This window comes from Hyperolius riggenbachi, chromosome 7 (genome assembly GCF_040937935.1).
Source record: "Hyperolius riggenbachi isolate aHypRig1 chromosome 7, aHypRig1.pri, whole genome shotgun sequence".
NCBI classification, from domain to species: domain Eukaryota; kingdom Metazoa; phylum Chordata; class Amphibia; order Anura; family Hyperoliidae; genus Hyperolius; species Hyperolius riggenbachi.
Window position 1 is genome coordinate 265,270,170 of NC_090652.1, and position 19,386 is coordinate 265,289,555.

General features: G+C 42.3%; 1 protein-coding gene across 8 annotated transcripts in view; it reads left to right on the forward strand.

Annotated features, from left to right (window-relative positions):
- KCNH7 (potassium voltage-gated channel subfamily H member 7) overlaps positions 1 to 19,386 on the forward strand; it is a 567,276-nt gene that overhangs the window by 36,885 nt on the left and 511,005 nt on the right. For all 8 annotated transcript variants that reach the window (XM_068245637.1, XM_068245631.1, XM_068245632.1 and 5 more), the window contains exon 2: positions 17,629 to 17,859. In XM_068245637.1, coding sequence (XP_068101738.1) covers positions 17,629 to 17,859 — 231 coding nt within the window. The remainder of the gene's footprint in view (positions 1 to 17,628; positions 17,860 to 19,386) is intronic.

Genomic DNA, 19,386 nt, shown 5'->3' on the forward strand with positions numbered 1-19,386 from the left:
AGGGGGTATATGTCCCCAGTATATGTAGCCAGGGGGTATATGTCCCCAGTATATGTAGCCAGGGGGTATATGTCCCCAGTATATGTAGCCAGGGGGTATATGTCCCCAGTATATGTAGCCAGGGGTATATGTAGGCAGGTGTATATGTGTCCAATATATGTAGGCAGGGGTATATGTGCCCAGTATATGTAGGCAGGGGTATATGTGCCCAGTATATGTAGGCAGGGGTATATGTGCCCAGAATAAGTAGCCAGGTGTGCCCCAGCAGGAGGGGAGCAGCACAGAGAAGAGGGAGAGCTATGGGCACAGTGGGAAAGGGCGGACGTCTTCCCCCCCTTCCCTCACCTTAGGGAGCTCTCCCTCCCTCGCTGTCCCCTCCGGAACGAAGTGTGCAGCGGCTGGGCAGAGGGCGGAACTTACCTCGTCTCGTCGCAGGCGCCGGATGGATTAGCCGCTACTCTGGTCTGGTCCAGACCATAGTGCGGCACCAGAACTTCAGACGCAGGAGCGAGACGAGGTAAGTTCTGCCCGCTGCCCAGCCGCTGCACACTTCGTTCCGGAGGGGAGAGCGAGGGAGGGAGAGCCCCCTAAGGTGAGGGAAGGGGGGGGACATCCGCCCTTCCCCACTATACCCATAGCTCTCCCTCTTCTCTGCGCTGCTCCCCTCCTGCTGGCTGCACGGGCATGCGGCCAGGGGGGGGGGGGGGGGCAGTGGACGGCCTGGGTCGGGCAGATGCCCGATTTTGCCATATGTGCGGACGCCCATGGTTTTGAGTAATGAACCTGGCTGGGAGTTTTTAAAAGCCTCAGGAATCTTTTGCAGGTGTTTAGAGTTAATTAGTTGATTCAGATGATTGGGTTAATAGCTCGTTTAGAGAATCTTTTCATGATATGCTAATTTTTTGAGATAGGAATTTTGGGTTTTCATGAGCTGTATGCCAAAATCATCAATATTAAAACCATAAAAGGCTTGAACTACTTCAGTTGTGTGTAATGAATCTAAAATATACGAAAGTCTAATGTTTATCAGTACATTACAGAAAATAATGAACTTTATCACAATAGGCAAATTTTTTGAGAAGGACCTGTATAATAGGGTGTTACGCTCGGTGGTATATTCTCCACAGTCAACACGACATGCACAACCTGAAGGAGACACACACGCAAGCACAAGGTACCAGGATATCCCCAGTTGTAGTGGAGGAGAGGACTGACTCCCGTAGGAGATGTGGCGCACAGAGCAGGCGTAGATCCGAGCAACCACAAACAATACTTAATATACAATGGATATGATATTCCTAACGTATGATAATTACAGCTATCAATGAAACTGCAAATGACTGACTAACATATGTATATATCGGCGATGAACAGATATATAACATAAGCAAGGAACACTAGCTAGGAACTGGAGCAATACCAGGAACAGGACTAGGAAGGATTTGCTACTTCTACGCAGAAGTGAGCGCAATCCACGCAAGGTAACAGGAACAGGACTGAACTAACTAAGCATGGGTGATCATGATAAGCGCAACTGTTAGGACTTCTCTTCAGTCCCTGTTGACCCTCCCATGAAGGAAGAGACGTTACCCAGTAGTGGAGTCTAGGTGACCACGGGTCTTCACCCACACTCCCTTGAGGGGGGTGCAGGACCACACCCCCAGTAGGGGGATGTGGAACTTCACTGCCTAGTGCCCTACCAGGTCACTACTGGGATTGTCTCAGCGAGTGGTCGGGAGAACAGGTGACACTAGTTATGGAGTAGGCAGAGTCAGATGAAAAGCAGGAGGTCCGGGGCAGGCGGCGATCAAACAAGGTCGGGGTCACAAGCCAAAGGTCGAGGCAGGCGGCAGACAGCAGTAGTTCAAGAGGCAGATCCAAAGGTCGAGGCAGGCGGCAATCAGCGGAAGTCGGGGTCACAGGCAGAGGTCACAACAGGAAATCAATCAACAAAGGCACAGCAGGTACAACGGTTCACCGGGACTGATCACCAAGCTGATCAGAACGAGCGGCACTGCAGTCAAGGGCAGTGTTGCTTATATAGTAATCATTGGCGCCAAAATTAATGCCCTGCGCATGCGCAGGACATGCGCAATCCTTTGCGCATGTGTGTGCAGTTCACCGCGCATGCAATCTTTTGCGCGCATGCGCATTCTGCACCATACCAACGCTGAGCAGGGTGAGAGCACAGGAAGCCCAGCGAACCCCCGCGCGTGCACACTGCAGGACACGCGCGCAAACGCCGAGACAGATGACTATGGTGAGTGTGACAGCAACCTACCAAAACTTGCTGGAAACACAGGACACAGGATATAAACAGTTCGAGTACGTATATATCAGCGACACTGATGTATTAATGTAACACGAATACAAGGAAAATAACAAACGTGCTAGTATGCGTATGTATCGGCGATAAACCAATATATGATGCAAGACTAGCAAAGTAACAAATACTGATTAACAAGAACAGGACTAGAAGGACTCACTGACTCCTACGCAGGAGATCAGTGCAGTCCACATGAATTAACATTGGAACTATGAACATGGTCTGGGCCCAGAGTAGCAGCTAGACAGGCTGATGCTGGAACGATGATAGCCCATGGAGCACTGCAGGAAGCAGTCCTTTATACTGAGATCATACAATGGGAGCAGACATGCAGATTCCCACACAGGTGAATGATAATCAATCACAGGCTGACAGCAAGAAAGGGCAGACAAAGCTATGCAGCCTGCAAGAAAGGAATTGCAGCCCCACTGCAAATGGCCTCAATTCACTAAGATCATGCTGGAGATATGGCAAGAGAAAATAGGGCTGCACGGTTTTGCGGTTTTAAACCGAAACCGCAATTCACGTGCAGACGATCTGCAGATCGTCAGTAGCTGCGGTTTTGTCGGTTTTGTCCCGCCTACCGCCGCGGCGTCATAAAGAGCCACTGATTGGCATATTTATGAATGTCAATAAGCCGGGCAGAAGGGGGAGGGCGAGTCCAGTACAGAGCAGCACACAGCGCCACCAATCACTAGATAGAGATGGTATGACGGAGGCGATAGGCGGATCTGTCTCTCTCTCCCCCCCCCCCCCCCCCCCCCTTTTTGTCTTGCTGTCTTTGTCTCTCCCCCCTCTCTGTCTCTCTCCCCCTCTCTCTTTCTGTCTCTCTCCCTCCCTCTCTCTTGCTCTTTCTCCCCCCCCCCCCCCATCTATCTGCCCCCTCTGTCTCTCTCCCTCTCTCTGTCTCTCCCTCTCTCTGTGTCACTTTCTCCCTCTCTCTCTCTTCCCCTTTCTCTCTCTCTCTCTCTCTCTCTCTCTCTCTCTCTCTCTCTCTCTCTCTCTCTCTCTCTCTCTCTCTCTCTCTCTCTCTCTCTCTCTCTCTCTCTCTCTCTCTCTCTCCTCTTTCCATCCCTCTCTCTCCCCTCCCTCTCTGTGTCTCTCTCTCTGCCCCACTCTCTCTCCCCCCTCTCTCTCTGTCGCAGGACTGTATTAAATCACTCTGCGCATATATGCAGTAACATTTACAAACCTGACAGAAAATGACATCATACTATACTCAGTATATGATATGATTTGATTTTCTGTCAGTGCATGTTTGTAAATGTTACTGTACATTGTGAATTTAGTGCTAAAGCTTGTTTTGAGAAAAATCGTGAAAAAATCAATCTCAATTTCTAAGAGAAAAATTGCAATTTCAATTTTTCCCTAAAATCGTACAGCCCTAAGGGAAAACTAACCTCCACACAGTAAGGCCCATATGCAATTGATTTTTTCACCTGAGTTATCTCCTAGGAGATAATTTTCATTTTCTCTTTAACCACTTGAGGACCCACCCTTTACCCCCCCTTAAGGACCAGCGCTGGTTTGATTGATCTGTGCTGGGTGGGCTCTGCAGCCCCCAGCACAGATCAGGGTGCAGGCAGGGAGATCAGATTGCCCCCCTTTTTTCCCCCCTATGGGGATGATGTGCTGGGGGGGGTCTGATCTCTCCTGCCTGCTGTGGGTGGCGGGGGGGGCACCTCAAAGCCCCCCTCCGCGGCGAAATTCCCCCCTCCCTCTCCTACCTGCTCCCCCCCCCCCTGAGATCCGGGTTGCACAGGACGCTATCCGTCCTGTGCAGCCAGTGACAGGACGTCCCCTGTCACATGGCGGCGATCCCCGGCCGCTGATTGGCCGGGGATCGCCGATCTGCCTTACGGCGCTGCTGCGCAGCAGCGCCGTACAAATGTAAACAAAGCGGATTATTTCCGCTTGTGTTTACATCTAGCCTGCGAGCCGCCATCGGCGGCCCGCAGGCTATTCACGGAGCCCCCCGCCGTGATTTGACAGGAAGCAGCCGCTCGTACGAGCGGCTGCTTCCTGATTAATTAGGCTGCAGCTGGCGACGCAGTACTGCGTCGCTGGTCCTGCAGCTGCCACTTTGCCGACGCACGTTATGAGTGTGCGGTCGGCAAGTGGTTAAACTAAATTGTGAGCATTTTACAATTGAAAAAGTGCCCAAAAGTTGGTGAAAAAATACCACTGAATTAATTTTGAGTATTTTCTTGATTGCTGGTGGCTTAAAATGCATTTTATTACAAGTTGTGAAAATATCACCTAAGAGAGAACTCAGGTGAAAAAGTGAATTGCATATGGCCCTAAGAGTTATCTTATCTCTTCATTCCTTACGCTACCTCTTCTGTAGTTAATTTACCTCCTCTGTAGTTATTTTCACACGCAGTTAATGAACAGCCTGTCTTTAACTCTGGAGTTATTTTAAGGATTAAAGAGTTAACTTAAAGACAGAAGAGTTAACTTTAGGTTTGCCTGAGGTAAAATGTTTCCCGAATACTACATGCCTTATCACCATGGTAACAACTCTAGAAGAGTTATTAAAGACAGGAGATAAGCTTAGTGAATTGAGGCCAATGGCCTCAATTCACTAAGATCATGCTGGAGATAATAAGGCAAGAGAAAACGTACCTCCACATGTGAGAGAGTTATCTTACCTCTTCATTCCTTAAGTTACCTCCCCTGTAGTTAATTTACCTCCTCTGTAGTTATTTTCACACGCAGTTAATGAACAGCTTTAACTCTGTAGTTATTTTAAGGATTGGAGAGTTAACTTAAAGACAGAGGAGTTAACTTTAGGCTTGCCTGAGATAAAATGTTTCCTGAATACTACATGCCTTATCACCATGGTAACAACTCTAGAAGAGTTATTAAAGACAGGAGATGAGCTTAGTGAATTGAGGCCAATGTTTGCTTTCAGAAGAGCATCTCAAACTGTCATCAACCCCAGAGCGACCGCAGACGGACTCAACACTCAGTGTGAGCGCAAGCAAAACTATGCGAGCAAACGCACGCAAAGAAATAAAAAACTTCTTGTCTACAGTAAAACTGCAGCCAGCAGTACATGCTGCAGAAGCGATCATAACCTAGGGTCTGGGACAGTTTTGTTGCTTTTTCTCGAACTTCCTCTTTTGATCCCTTGAATCAAGATGTTACCCATATACTATTTTTTTTCTACAGAAAAGTTTGGAGTTGGGCTTAGCCTACAACACACTGAGGTCGCAGATGTCAGCAATATCAGCGGTCTTAGGTTTCCCTTGGTCTAACAGTCTCATCAAGCAGTTCTTCAGAGCAGCTATTAAGATCCATCCGCCCCAGGAAACCAAGATTTCTTCAGTGGGATCTTCCGCTAGTTTTGGAGTTCCTATCAAGAAATCATTTCATGCCATTGGAAAAGTGTTCAGGTAGAAGGGTGTCTGAGATACAGGCACTAAGCTAGAAAGAACGGTTTATCACTTCCTTTGAAGATCGTGTTGTTCTAAATCCAGTAGAGGCCTTTATAAGTATCTTTTTTACCTTCTTATCATCTTACTATCACTTTAACCAGGAGTGGACGCTTCCTTCCTTCAAGGATCCATTAGATCCTAGTAAAGATCATCCTTTGGATCCAGTCTCGACAATTCGGGCATACCTCGAAGCAACTAAATCTTTCAGCTCAGCAGAAAGATTGTTTGCCATACCCTGTGGAGTTAACAAGGGTAAAGATGCAACAATCAGAATGATTTCAAGATGGATAGTGACTACAATTCATAGAGCTTACAAAGCAAAAAAATTAGCTTCCTCCTCAAGTTATTTCGGCCCATTCAACTAGAGGCATGTCAGCGTCATGGGCATCTCTAGGAAGAGTTGAGACTATTTGTAGAGCAGCTAATTGGGCATCGAGTCACATTTTTATACGGCACTATAAAATAGAGCCAGCGACTCTATCAACGTCAGCTTTTGGAAGAAAGTGTGGTGTGTTTTTTTTTCATGAACTTCGTCCTTTAACTCATTAGCAGCTTCATTAGTTATCTTGTTTGGGACAAGTGCACTGCTTTTGACCTCAGCTGGCAGAACTTGTTGTGCTGTACATTTTTGGAATGCTTTGATGATTCTCTGCTAGCAGAAAATATAGAAACTGAAAGCAGAAGTCCTGTATTATTTTACACTGCCCCCTAGTGACAACTGGCCATAAATACACTTTACACCAATACTAATTTGACTTTATATAAACTGTTCAGATTTTTGTTTTCAATAAAGATTGACAATTACATAATCCTTATCTGGTTTGGTGCTGTTTAGAACATCTCTTTCTGCTGTAAAATATTTCTAGGCCCTTACTCTTCACTTTGTAATCTGTAGAGACTCACCATTCATGCAGCCACAGCCTTTGATAGTGAATTTCTGGTGATCATATAAAAGTGTCAATCAGATCTGAATGTATTATTATTTCTAGTGTCTTCTGAAGACTAAACAGTGTTTGGATAGTAAGTGACTTGCTCTTCTTCCAGGGATTATCCATTGTGTAGCAATGGATAATATAACCACATCGCATTGCAGTTATATTCCTACTAGTAAGCCTAAGCCCGTTACAATAACCGGCTCTAGGACTCTCTCACAACCCCCCTCCCACCACTGTCACCGCCGCCATCCGCTGACCCATATCACTGTGCATGCACCCGCATGGATGCCCGCCCCCTGGCCCTTCTCTTCCTCCCACGTGCCACGCATGTGCGGTAGTAAAAAGCAGGGACACAGAGGAGGATGCAGGGACACAGGGTTTATTATATAGGATAGGATTTCACATAATTGTAATTGGCAGATTACGATCCTTACTACTCACTGCAGCGGTAACGCACTGTGACTTTTTTCATCTACATGGCAATGCGATCAGATCACCATGCAACTGCGTCGGCGTCAAAGAGCCCTTAGTGAACAAGCCTCTATACAGCTTATTCCCACGGACAGTAGGACCTGGTCTGTTGGGGAGAACATGTGACCACAATGCGAGGGCATAGGAGATTGTTGCAGAAAAACAACAATGTAATCTTTTCTTTGTGATTTTGGAGCTTTGTAGATAAGAGCTTCCCGGATAACAGATGATCTGCCAGATCTGATCTTTATGTGCGTCTGTGCGAAGCCGTAATATTGTGCTGTGTGCTGGAGAGGTTTTCCCATGCTGAATGCCACGGAAGGAAGTCACGGCTCTGTTACCATTTGGGAATAAACTGTGAATTGTTTTCAACCTAATGTGAACAATGAGTCCTGTATGGAACAAGAATAGATGTGTGCAATTTTATAGGTTTGATTCTTCTGAAAACTAGATCAGCCTGCTGGATTTATGTCTACATCAAAATAAAACCCTATGGGCATGATTTAAAGTTACAGACTACCCAGCAAGCTCATTGTGAACCAGAACTCCTTGGAGTGTGTAATGGGCCTCTTGCTACAATGCTATGCAAAACAGAAGTTCGCCTTCTTAAAACAGATGGTATTGGTGATTATTCAGGTTTGAGTAAGCATATGAGGTCTCCCACGAAGCATCTGAATATGCAAATCACCCATTGTTGTCCCTGTGAGCTAACCACACCTTCAGGTCCACCGGAATGCAATGATGTGTAAGCTTGCTAATTGTACAGAGCCACCCAAATCCAACATGCATACAGACTGTTTCGGATTGGTTGATCATCAGTGCATGACATAGATTAACGTGGCTCTATGGGGTAGGACTTTAAACACCCAGAGCAGAATATAACTAAAACTACCGATCTTCTACTATTAGGCACTATGTAATTATGATTGTAAAATATTGGTCGGTTTACAGATAGATTACAATCGCCCAACCTGACCCCATTTTTGACTTGAGTCGGCCATTGATGTCTTACTCTAACCGACTTCCTCTTACTGATATCTAACTAACCCCCCCTCCCCCTTACACACACGCGCGCACACACACACCCAATGCGTAACCCTAAAACCCTAATGCTGGGTACACACAATGCTATTTCCTGTCCTATCGACGGGAATCTGATTATTTCCATTGTGTCCGATCTGGTCCCATTCGCTAATGGGATTGATTTTCAGAATAATAGATCCTGTTATCGATTTGGGGGCCGTTTGGACATGTACACATGATGCAACTTCCTGTCTAACTACCTGTAGATGGGACAGGAAATTACATTGTGTGTACCCAGCATAACAAACTCCATCACAACTAATGCCTAAACCTATCCGACCTCCCCAACCAATGTCCAAATAGTTGCAAAAGTAGAAAAAGGAATTTCCGAGAGCCCAAAATAGTGTAGTATGTTCAAGAAGTAATTGATAGTAGTAAGGTTTATAAGAGTTTATACTCACAAACGTGGGTTACCACAAAGTCAACCACTGTATAGATGGGTGGGGATGTTATGACCTTGCCCCACTCAGGTTAAGAGGTCGCTCTCTGAAGATAGGAAACATTGTTTTGGTCTCTGAGGAAGCGAGCAGCACTCGCGAACTGGCTGTCAAGCTGCCATACACTTGCCGTGTCTGTGGAAATAAAGTAGTGTTAGCATTGCAACTTACCAGGTGCCCGGATTCCTTTTCCCTTTCAAGTATTGGACTGATTGTTTTACAATCAGTCCATTACCCCATGTTTTCCATCTACTGTGTAGGGAGAACAGAGATCAATACTAGATGCATCCAGGCTACCTCACAGTAAGTCATCCAACCCTGCAGAGGTAGCCTGGATGCATCTAGTGCTGATCTCTGTTCTCCCTACACAGTAGATGGAAAACATGGGGTAACATCCCTCCACTAGGGTGGACTTGGCAATATGAAGAGAAGGTTGAATAGAGGCGCCAGAATAGAGTAAAAACATTTAAAATAGAGGCGCCAGAATAGAGTAAAAACATTTAAAAAATGTTTACAAAGGCAGGCAGTGGTGGGCTTACCTACAATTAAAACACAGACTGTATTGGTGAAAGTTCACCTAAGATGCTGTTTAAGTACTCCATAATGCAACACGTTTTGTAGGTTCTATCCCGATTCATCAGGCAATCAAAGGAGTAAAAACTAGTACAAGTCTGGGTCCAAGCCAAATGCCTCTGTCTGCGAAACTCGTTGCATTGTGGAGTACTTAAAGTGGACCCAAATTAAAAATACAAGATTTCAGAAATGAAATCTATTTTCTAAATTATAATAATAAATAGCAGCCTTTTTTCAGCTGCATGATGACAAATATAAAATATTTTACATTTATGGGAGAAACCCCTCCCTTCCTTTCAAATTGCTGGGACAGAATACGGCAAACTGGTGGATTAGATGGTGTCCAGCAAAGGAGGAATTGCTAATGGCTGCCACGTGTATAACCCTAGGTATGAAAAAAGAAGGGTGAAAAGCATGTACTGAAATGTTCATAGGCTTGAAGGAGTGTTTATTTATCTTTGTATGTGTCAGAGTGGTGCAACTAAATATTTTGAATAAAAAAAAAAATGTTTGGCCTGTGTTTTACTTGTTAGGTAGGTAAGTACACCACTGCCCACCATTTTTAAACTTTTTTTTATGTTTTAACTCTATTCTAGTCCCTTTGTACAAGCTTCTTTTCATAATGTCCAAAAAGTGGACACCGGGGAAGTCCAGGCTCGACCATACATGCCCATATTAATAGCCGCAATTAGTGACTATACCTGGAAGTCAGGGCCGCTTGCTATTTTATTGGCCATTGGAGGTTCCCAAACGTCTATATATAGCTGTCATTTGCAGCTGTTAATATGGGCAAGTAGGCCAGCTCCCGTACTTCCCCGATGCTTCCAGGGCCCAAATGACTTGCTTTGGGCAAGGCTTGCATGGAATGTAGAATTTTCTTGAATTCATCCACCACTACTTAACACTATGCACTATGAAAAGTAGTTTTTATTCTTATTTAGCATGTTGGAAAGTGTTAGGACAGTCACCCTTTGTTACTTTGTTACTTTAAGAGGAACTGCAGTGAAAATAACATAATGAATATATATATTTTTTTTTTTATTCATTTTTTTTTTTTTTAGAATATTTTTTTTTAGAATATTAATGTGTAGATTTAGTCAGTGTTCTACTCCCTGATTTATCATCTGAAATGTTATCACTGGAGGGCGACATCTTTAGTTCTGCCAGGTGATCTGTACGGAATGTTAGTTTACTGATAGTTCTGTGCATAGAGGGAGATATTGCTTGTTTGGCAGTTGGAAAAAGACATCACACTGTGGGAAGGGGTTTCACCTCAATATCAGCCGTACAGGCATGCCTGGAGATTTCATAATAAATTATATTGTACATATATAGTGACTCATTGGCTGGTCCTTGCATACCTGAGGGTGGTTTCCACCAACCCACCTCTTTGTAAACCGATTTTAAAACGGTTTTATTCTAAATTATTACAAATTTCAACTCGATCTAGTCCACCCTTGGTGGAGGGGCGTATCCCCAATTTTTTTCTTTTTTTCCTGTCTACAGAGAGCGACTTCTTAATACCTGAGTGGGGTCAGGTCATAATTCTCCCCACCTGTGCATCCAGTGGTTGCCTTTGTGGTAACCCAGACTTGTGAGTATATTACTCGTTACTGTATCATTGTACTCCATTTATCGTGACATACTACACTATATTGGGCTCTCGGTTTCATTTCTTTGTATTTTTCCATTACCCCATAACCGCTTCCTGGTCAGCACACTGTTAAACTGTAATATCGCCCACTTGAGCCATAGGGAAACATGGACATTACCTTGCACATTCAGTTGTAACTGACAGCAGCTAATATATACAGTGGAGGAAATAATTATTTGACCCCTCACTGATTTTGTAAGTTTGTCCAATGACAAAGAAATGAAAAGTCTCAGAACAGTATCATTTCAATGGTAGGTTTATTTTAACAGTGGCAGATAGCACATCAAAAGGAAAATCGAAAAAATAACCTTAAATAAAAGATAGCAAACGATTTGCATTTCATTGAGTGAAATAAGTTTTTGAACCCTCTAACAATAAAAGACTTAATACTTAGTGGAAAAACCCTTGTTTGCAAGCACAGAGGTCAAACGTTTCTTGTAATTGATGACCAAGTTTGCACACATTTTAGGAGGAATGTTGGTCCACTCCTCTTTGCAGATCATCTCTAAATCCCTAATGTTTCGAGGCTGTCTCTGTGCAACTCTGAGCTTGAGCTCCCTCCATAGGTTTTCTATTGGATTAAGGTCCGGAGACTGACTAGGCCACTCCATGACCTTAATGTGCTTCTTCTTGAGCCACTCCTTTGTTGCCTTTGCTGTATGTTTTGGGTCATTGTCGTGCTGGAACACCCATCCACGAGGTGAGATCTTGCGTGGAGCCCCAGAGCGAGGTCGATTGATGGTTACATAGTTACATAGTTACATAGTTATTTTGGTTGAAAAAAGACATACGTCCATCGAGTTCAACCAGTATAAAGTACAACACCAGCCTGCTCCCTCCCATATCCCTGTTGATCCAGAGGAAGGTGAAAAAACCCTTACAAGGCATGGTCCAGTTAGCCCCTAAAGGGAAAAATTCCTTCCCGACTCCAGATGGCAATCAGATAAAATCCCTGGATCAACATCATTAGGCATTACCTAGTAATTGTAGCCATGGATGTCTTTCAACGCAAGGAAAGCATCTAAGCCCCCTTTAAATGCAGGTATAGAGTTTGCCATAACGACTTCCTGTGGCAATGCATTCCACATCTTAATCACTCTAACTGTAAAGAACCCTTTCCTAAATAAATGGCTAAAACGTTTTTCCTCCATGCGCAGATCATGTCCTCTAGTCCTTTGAGAAGGCCTAGGGACAAAAAGCTCATCCGCCAAGCTATTATATTGCCCTCTGATGTATTTATACATGTTAATTAGATCCCCTCTAAGGCACCTTTTCTCTAGACTAAATAAACCCAGTTTATCTAACCTTTCTTGATAAGTGAGACCTTCCATCCCACGTATCAATTTTGTTGCTCGTCTCTGCACCTGCTCTAAAACTGCAATATCTTTTTTGTAATGTGGTGCCCAGAACTGAATTCCATATTCCAGATGTGGCCTTACTAGAGAGTTAAACAAGGGCAATATTATGCTAGCATCTCGAGTTTTTATTTCCCTTTTAATGCATCCCAAAATTGTGTTAGCTTTAGCTGCAGCTGCTTGGCATTGAGTGCGATTATTTAACTTGTTGTCAATGAGTACTCCTAAGTCCTTCTCCAAGTTTGATGTCCCCAACTGTATCCCATTTATTTTGTATGGTGCTAGACCATTAGTACGTCCAAAATGCATGACTTTACATTTGTCAACATTGAATTTCATCTGCCATGTATGTGCCCATATAGCCATCCTATCCAGATCCTGTTGCAATATGACACTATCTTCCTGAGAGTTGATGATTCTGCACAATTTTGTATCATCTGCAAAAATAGCAACATTGCTCACTACTGCATCTACTAGGTCATTAATAAATAAATTGAAGAGCACTGGACCCAGAACAGACCCCTGTGGGACCCCACTGCTAACAGTCTCCCATTTTGAGTACGATCCATTGACCACAACTCTTTGTTTTCTGTCCATTAGCCAGTTCCCTATCCATGAACACAGACTCTTCCCCAGTCCTTGCATCCTCAACTTTTGCACCAGACTTTTGTGGGGAACAGTGTCGAAGGCCTTTGCAAAGTCCAAGTATATCACATCTACAGCATTCCCAATATCCATATTAGCATTCACTACCTCATAAAAGCTGAGCATGTTAGTCAAACAGGACCTGTCTTTAGTAAACCCATGTTGATGCTGAGAAATAAGATTATTTTCTACTATGAAGTCATGTATAGTATCTCTTAGTAACCCCTCAAATAGTTTGCATACAACTGATGTTAAACTTACAGGTCTATAATTTCCTGGATCTGATTTTTTGCCCTTCTTAAATAATGGGAAAACGTGGGCTGTACGCCAATCCACTGGGACTCTGCCAGTTGCAAGAGAGTCACAAAAGATAAGATAAAGGGGTTTATCTATAACTGAACTTAATTCCCTTAGGACCCGAGGATGCATGCCATCCGGGCCAGGTGCCTTGTCTATTTTTAATTTATTTAGTCTTGCCTTCACTTCTTCCTGCGTTAAGTATTTAATATTACAGTTAGAAGATTGAGACTCTTCCGCCTCTGTAGTTTGCAACAGTGCTGTTTCTTTTGTGAAGACAGAAGCAAAAAAAGCATTTAATAACTCTGCCTTACCTTGGTCATCCACCATTGAGTTCCCACCCTCATCCTTTAGGAGTCCTATACAGTCAACCTTTCTTTTTTTAGAGTTAATGTACTTGTAAAACTTTTTTGGGTTAGATTTGATATCCTTAGCGATTTGTTTTTCAGCTTCAATCTTTGCCTGCCTAATTTCTTTTTTACAATTTTTATTGCACTCCTTATAATTGCTTAGTGCAACCTCGGTCCCCTCCTGTTTTAAGACCTAATAGGCATTCTTTTTCCTCTTCATTTTATCTTTAACCTTTCTATTCATCCATAGAGGCCTTTTTTTATTCCTATGGTCATTTTGTGCTCCTTCCATTTTCGAACAATCGCACCAACAGTTGTCACCTTCTCTCCCAGCTTCTTGCTAATGGTTTTGTATCCCATTCCAGCCTTGTGCAGGTCTACAATTTTGTCTCTGACATCCTTGGACAGCTCTTTGGTCTTTCCCATGTTGGAGAGTTTGGAGTCTGCTTGATTGATTGATTCTGTGGACAGGTGTCTTTTATACAGGTGACTAGTTAAGACAGGTGTCCTTAATGAGGGTGACTAATTCAGTAGAAGTGTCTAACCACTCTGTGGGAGCCAGAACTCTTATTGGTTGGTAGGGGTTCAAAAACTTATTTCACTCAATGAAATGCAAATCAGTTGCTATCTTTTATTTAAGGTTATTTTTTCAATTTTCCTTTTGATGTGCTATTTGCCACTGTTAAAATAAACCTACAATTGAAATGATACTGTTCTGAGACTTTTAATTTCTTTGTCATTGGACAAACTTACAAAATCAGTGAGGGGTCAAATAATTATTTCCTCCACTGTAACTGACAGCAACTGGTATATTTCAGTTCTGACAAAATATTGTCAGAACTGGAAGGGATCACTGTAAGAAGAAAATGGTGAGTTTCTGAGAGGAACTGACGGTGAGGTTAGTATATAATATTCATTTGCAGTTACATCAGGTGTTTGTTTTGAATAATTTTACTCGCTTCAGGTTCCCTATAAGTACCCTGATAAAAATCTCCCTGTCTGTGTCGTGAAATAAACAGCATCTTAAACCATTTCCTTCTGCGTTCCTCTGATTCTGCCTGAAATATAATACTTTTTATTAAAAAGCTGATAGCTATTGTGATTCTAATAAAGAATGGCTATGCCAGAGCGATTTATCTCTGCTGATCCACTGAAGAGGCAAGAACACGACCGCTGATTGTGATGGAATGTTCGAATTATTCATCGGGAAATTGATACATTCCACTACATATAAATGTACTGCCTGCTAGATTATACCCGCCAGATCCTGGCACATGTGACATCTGCTAATTCTTTAACGAAGTCATATTACCACGACTGACAGTGGGAAATGAATGCAGACGGATGATATAATTAGCTTAATGCATTCAATATACTGGGAAAGTCTTTTTCTTTTTAAAGTAAACAAAACGCTAGAAGCAGAAAAATATTCTAAACGTAAATATCTGGCCTCAGACACATTGTCAAAAAGTTATTTTGGTTATAAAAGGGCGCCGGATATTATTATTATTATTATTATTATTATTATTATTATTATTATTATTATTATTTTTTAGTATTTATATAGCGCCAACATCTTCCACAGCGCTGTACAGAGTATATATTGTCACTTAACTGTGCCAGAGGTGCTCACAATCTAATCCCTACCATAGTCATATGTCTAGGTATGTATCATGCAGTGTATGTTCCGTAGTCTAGGGCTAATTTTGGGGAAGCCAATTAACTTGCCTGTATGTTTTTGGGATGTGGGAGGAAACTTGAGTGCCCGGAGGAAACCCACGCAGACATGGGGAACATAAAAACTCCGTGCAGGTAATGACCTGGCTGATATTTGAACTAGGGATCCAGCGTTGCAAGGCGAGAGCATTAACTACTACGCCACGGTGCTGCTTAGATCTAGTCGAGTAAAGGAAAACGCGACAGATAAAGCCGAGAGAAAAAGATTTCTGTTATAAAAAGCCGGCAGTAGTTTTGGTTATAAAGGGTGCCAGATCTGGCCGATAAACGTGATTTCATTTATAAAAGGGCGCCTGTTTGTAGCCAATAAGTGTGATTCTTTTTACAAAGGGCACCAGATGTAGCTGCTTTCAGAATATAACCCTAATCCTTACCTTAACCTCCCCATGTTGGAGGAGCCTAACCTTAACCCCACATGATGATGCCTAACCTTAAGCCCCCCCCCTTCCTTCCCAGTGGTGCCTAATCAAATAAGTGCGCCAGAAAAAGGGCATGGGTATAGACAAAATCTTTAAAATACTGTCTATAACAATATTTTTGTTTATCTGAGATAGAATAACAAATGTTAGAATAACAGTAATAAAAAGGGCACTGATTGAAGACAAAATTGCAAAATATAGTCTATAACAGTGAAAACGAAAATATACTTAGTCGTAATAAGCATAGTAAAACAATGGTAAATATTACCAGTATTTTACATAGAGCACATATATTATACATATATTACAGAGAGCGACATCTTAGTCCTGAGTGGGGTCAGGCCTAATCTCCCCACCTGCCTATACAGTGGTTGCCTTGGAGCAACCCAGGTTTGTAAGTACGATACTTACGATTCAAATTTCGTCTGTTTTTACATAATATACTACACTATATTGGGCTCTCGGTCTCCATTTCTTATTACCAGTATTTTACTACTACTAATCCTAAGCCTACTCACTAATGGCTCATCACACCATAGTATCTTAACTCTCCCTCTACCGATGCCTAAGGCCCCCTCTGGTGGTGTCCAACCCTAAAACCCCTTTTCTCTGCTGCAAATAACGTTAATACAAAAAGCAATACATTTCTAAGATGATACATTTTACGATAATTTACGTCCTTATAATTCTCAACAAATTTCAAAATGATAAAGTGGAAATGATGATTTACAAAATGAGAATTGTCAAAACTAATTTCAAAACAATATTTTTTTCAAAATACTAATTCTCAAATCAAACCTTTTCAGTTGGATGGGCCTATATCTATATCTCCTATTTTAGACACCCTTATTGGAGCAGCATTTCATGTCAAAAATGTATATGGCATTTTTAACTGATGTAACCAAATGTATTATCGTTGTAGCAGCATTTCAAGTCAAACATGTTTTCCTGGAAATATAACCAAATTTGTGACCTGCTGATATAACCATTATGTGATGTGCTCTTTGCCGCATTTCATGTCAAACATATGTAAGGTACTTGTTTTCAAAATATAACCGATATTTGGCTTCATTGTTATAGCAGATTTTCATTGTAAATTCATTTGGGTCCTATATTGTAGCCGCATACATCATAGCAGAAAAAATAGGTTCTTTTATAGTTGATGGTGTAGAAAATGGTCTGCATATTGTAGCCACAATTTTTTTTTCTTGATCTAGCCATGAAACGACTGACTGTAGACATGAGGACATTTTACGGAGACAAACTGGGGATTTGCTGAGCTCTGGTCAACTTTTAATTTCTCTAATTGTTGCAGAAATGATGATTTATTTTTATTTATTTTTGCGGTTCCCACTAAATTTGCAGTCTCTGCAAAAATGTGGAGTTTCCGCTGTATTTGATTTTCATTGACCATATTGCAAAAATATTTTTTTCTACAATTTTAGCATTTTCTTATGCGAAATTTTCAAGCAACATTCAGTTGTTCCTGACAATGCAGTCTGTTATCTTGTCTAAAAAATTTTTTAAAAAAAAATGCGTAACTGATTCCAGGGATGGAGATGACCTAACTGGGTGTGACAAGGAGTTACAAAGTGTAGGGGCAGCATGACGGAAGGCTCCTTCTCCAAAGGTTTTTAGGTAGACTCTGGGGGTGACCAAGTTATTAGATCCTTTTGATCATAGATTGTGGGGGGTGTGATGCACTTGCAACAAGTCCTTCAGGTATGGAGACCCAGATTGAATATCAATAAGCCAATCTTAAACAGAATTTTCCATTTTATTGCCTGACAATGCAGTCTGTTACTTAGCCTTTTTTTTGTCTAAAAAGTTAATAAAAAAAAATAAAAAATAAAAAGCCTTATTTACTGGTCCGTTCTAATCATGGTGTTCCATTTTCCTTTTACAGATAAGAAATTCATTATTGCTAATGCCAGGGTCCAGAACTGTGCGATTATTTACTGCAACGATGGCTTCTGCGAGATGACCGGATTCTCAAGGCCAGATGTCATGCAGAAACCGTGCACTTGTGACTTCCTGCATGGACCCGAGACCAAGAGGCACGACGTCGCCCAGATAGCACAGGCCCTGCTGGGATCTGAAGAACGGAAAGTCGTGGTCACCTATCACCATAAAGACGGTAAGGCCATTGAGCTGGAGTCTCCGCTGACAACTATATTTAGAGCCATATTGATTAATCTATATTAGTCTGTTCCAGGCTTGTTCCAGCAATATGTTACATGTCTTCTGTGTCAGCTGTGTTTTTTTAAAGACGTCTTTTGGGACCGGCTATGGAAGAGGATTTAAAAGAGATGTATGGATTGAGGCTGGATGACTTTGAGATCATTACTCATTAGTGAAAAGTAAAGGATGTCAGTGAAAAAGGTTTTAAAGTGTGCATATTTAAAGCTGACCTCTTGCATACTTGTAGTATTTGGCTGGTGAGGGTCACCATGTATTCATAACCTAGTGCAGGGTTCTGTCTGATCCATACATTTTCTGTTATTCAGGAGACCACTCATTTTGACATAGCTGTATTGTGCCTCAAGCCTGGTCTCGCATACAGTCCTAAGCAAAATTGATCATGTCTCTAAATGCACACAATAAGGGTAAAGAGGTGCCCAGGTAAAAATAAAATTAGGTTAACCAATTTCGGACCAACACAGAACAAATCTACGTTGGGCGGGTGGCGCTGCGGTTCTGACTGGACGTAAGCTCTAAGTCCCATTCACCGCCCGTTCTCGCCGCTTTCTACCCGCCGCAATGTGCTGCCCTGCCACCTCTATGGCGGGCAGGAGCCGTTTTCATTGGCTCCTGGCCCTGTCATTACAGTAAGCCGGCCTTTCTCAACCTTTCTACCCTGGAGGAACCCTGCAATTAACTTTTGGATCTCAAGGAACCCCTGCAAACAATTTTTTAATCTTGAGGAACAGTTGATACTAAGATTTAGTGTAGCAAAAAAAAATCCGCATTTCCACTTCTGCTTCATTTTGAAAGTCAGTTGTTAAAGTGATCCTATGCTGTATTAGACAAAAGTAATATTTTGTAAATTAGTGCGCACAACTGAATAAGTTGTACTAATGCGTTAGAGAGTCTGTCTGTCTCTCCTTAGAGCATAAGCCTGGTTTACTGCACTAGAGACTGGTGACAGCTTGATTGACGTTGCTAACTACCTCTGAGCCTATGAGCTGCAAGAACACTCCAATACTTACTTGTGCATAATTCGCCTTTTTTACCCTCTCAGAGCTGATGCGGTGCACATATTTTTCCTCTTCAAAAAACAAGTGACTATTTTTCAGATGTTTGAGATCAATGAGATTGTTGATAGGTCCTTAAACAGTCTATGCATAAATTGAGCAAAACACAGTCCAGGCTGGTGAGAAACTATCATTTAACTATCAAACCTAGCTGTGAGGTCACGTAATGCATAACTCTTGAGTTATACTCTTCAGTAATGAATATAAGAAGAGTGGAAAGCTGTAGTTGTTTACATTTGTCACCAAGTAGAATGTTGACTCACCTCCTATCATATCTTTCATTCCACTGCAACCATAGTTCATAATCTGTAATCAAGCTAATGGACAAGTCACAGAGGTCATGCAGCCAGTGTGCCTGAGACAAATTATAGCTAATGTTTACTTTGATTGCTTTTATAGAAAGGACATGT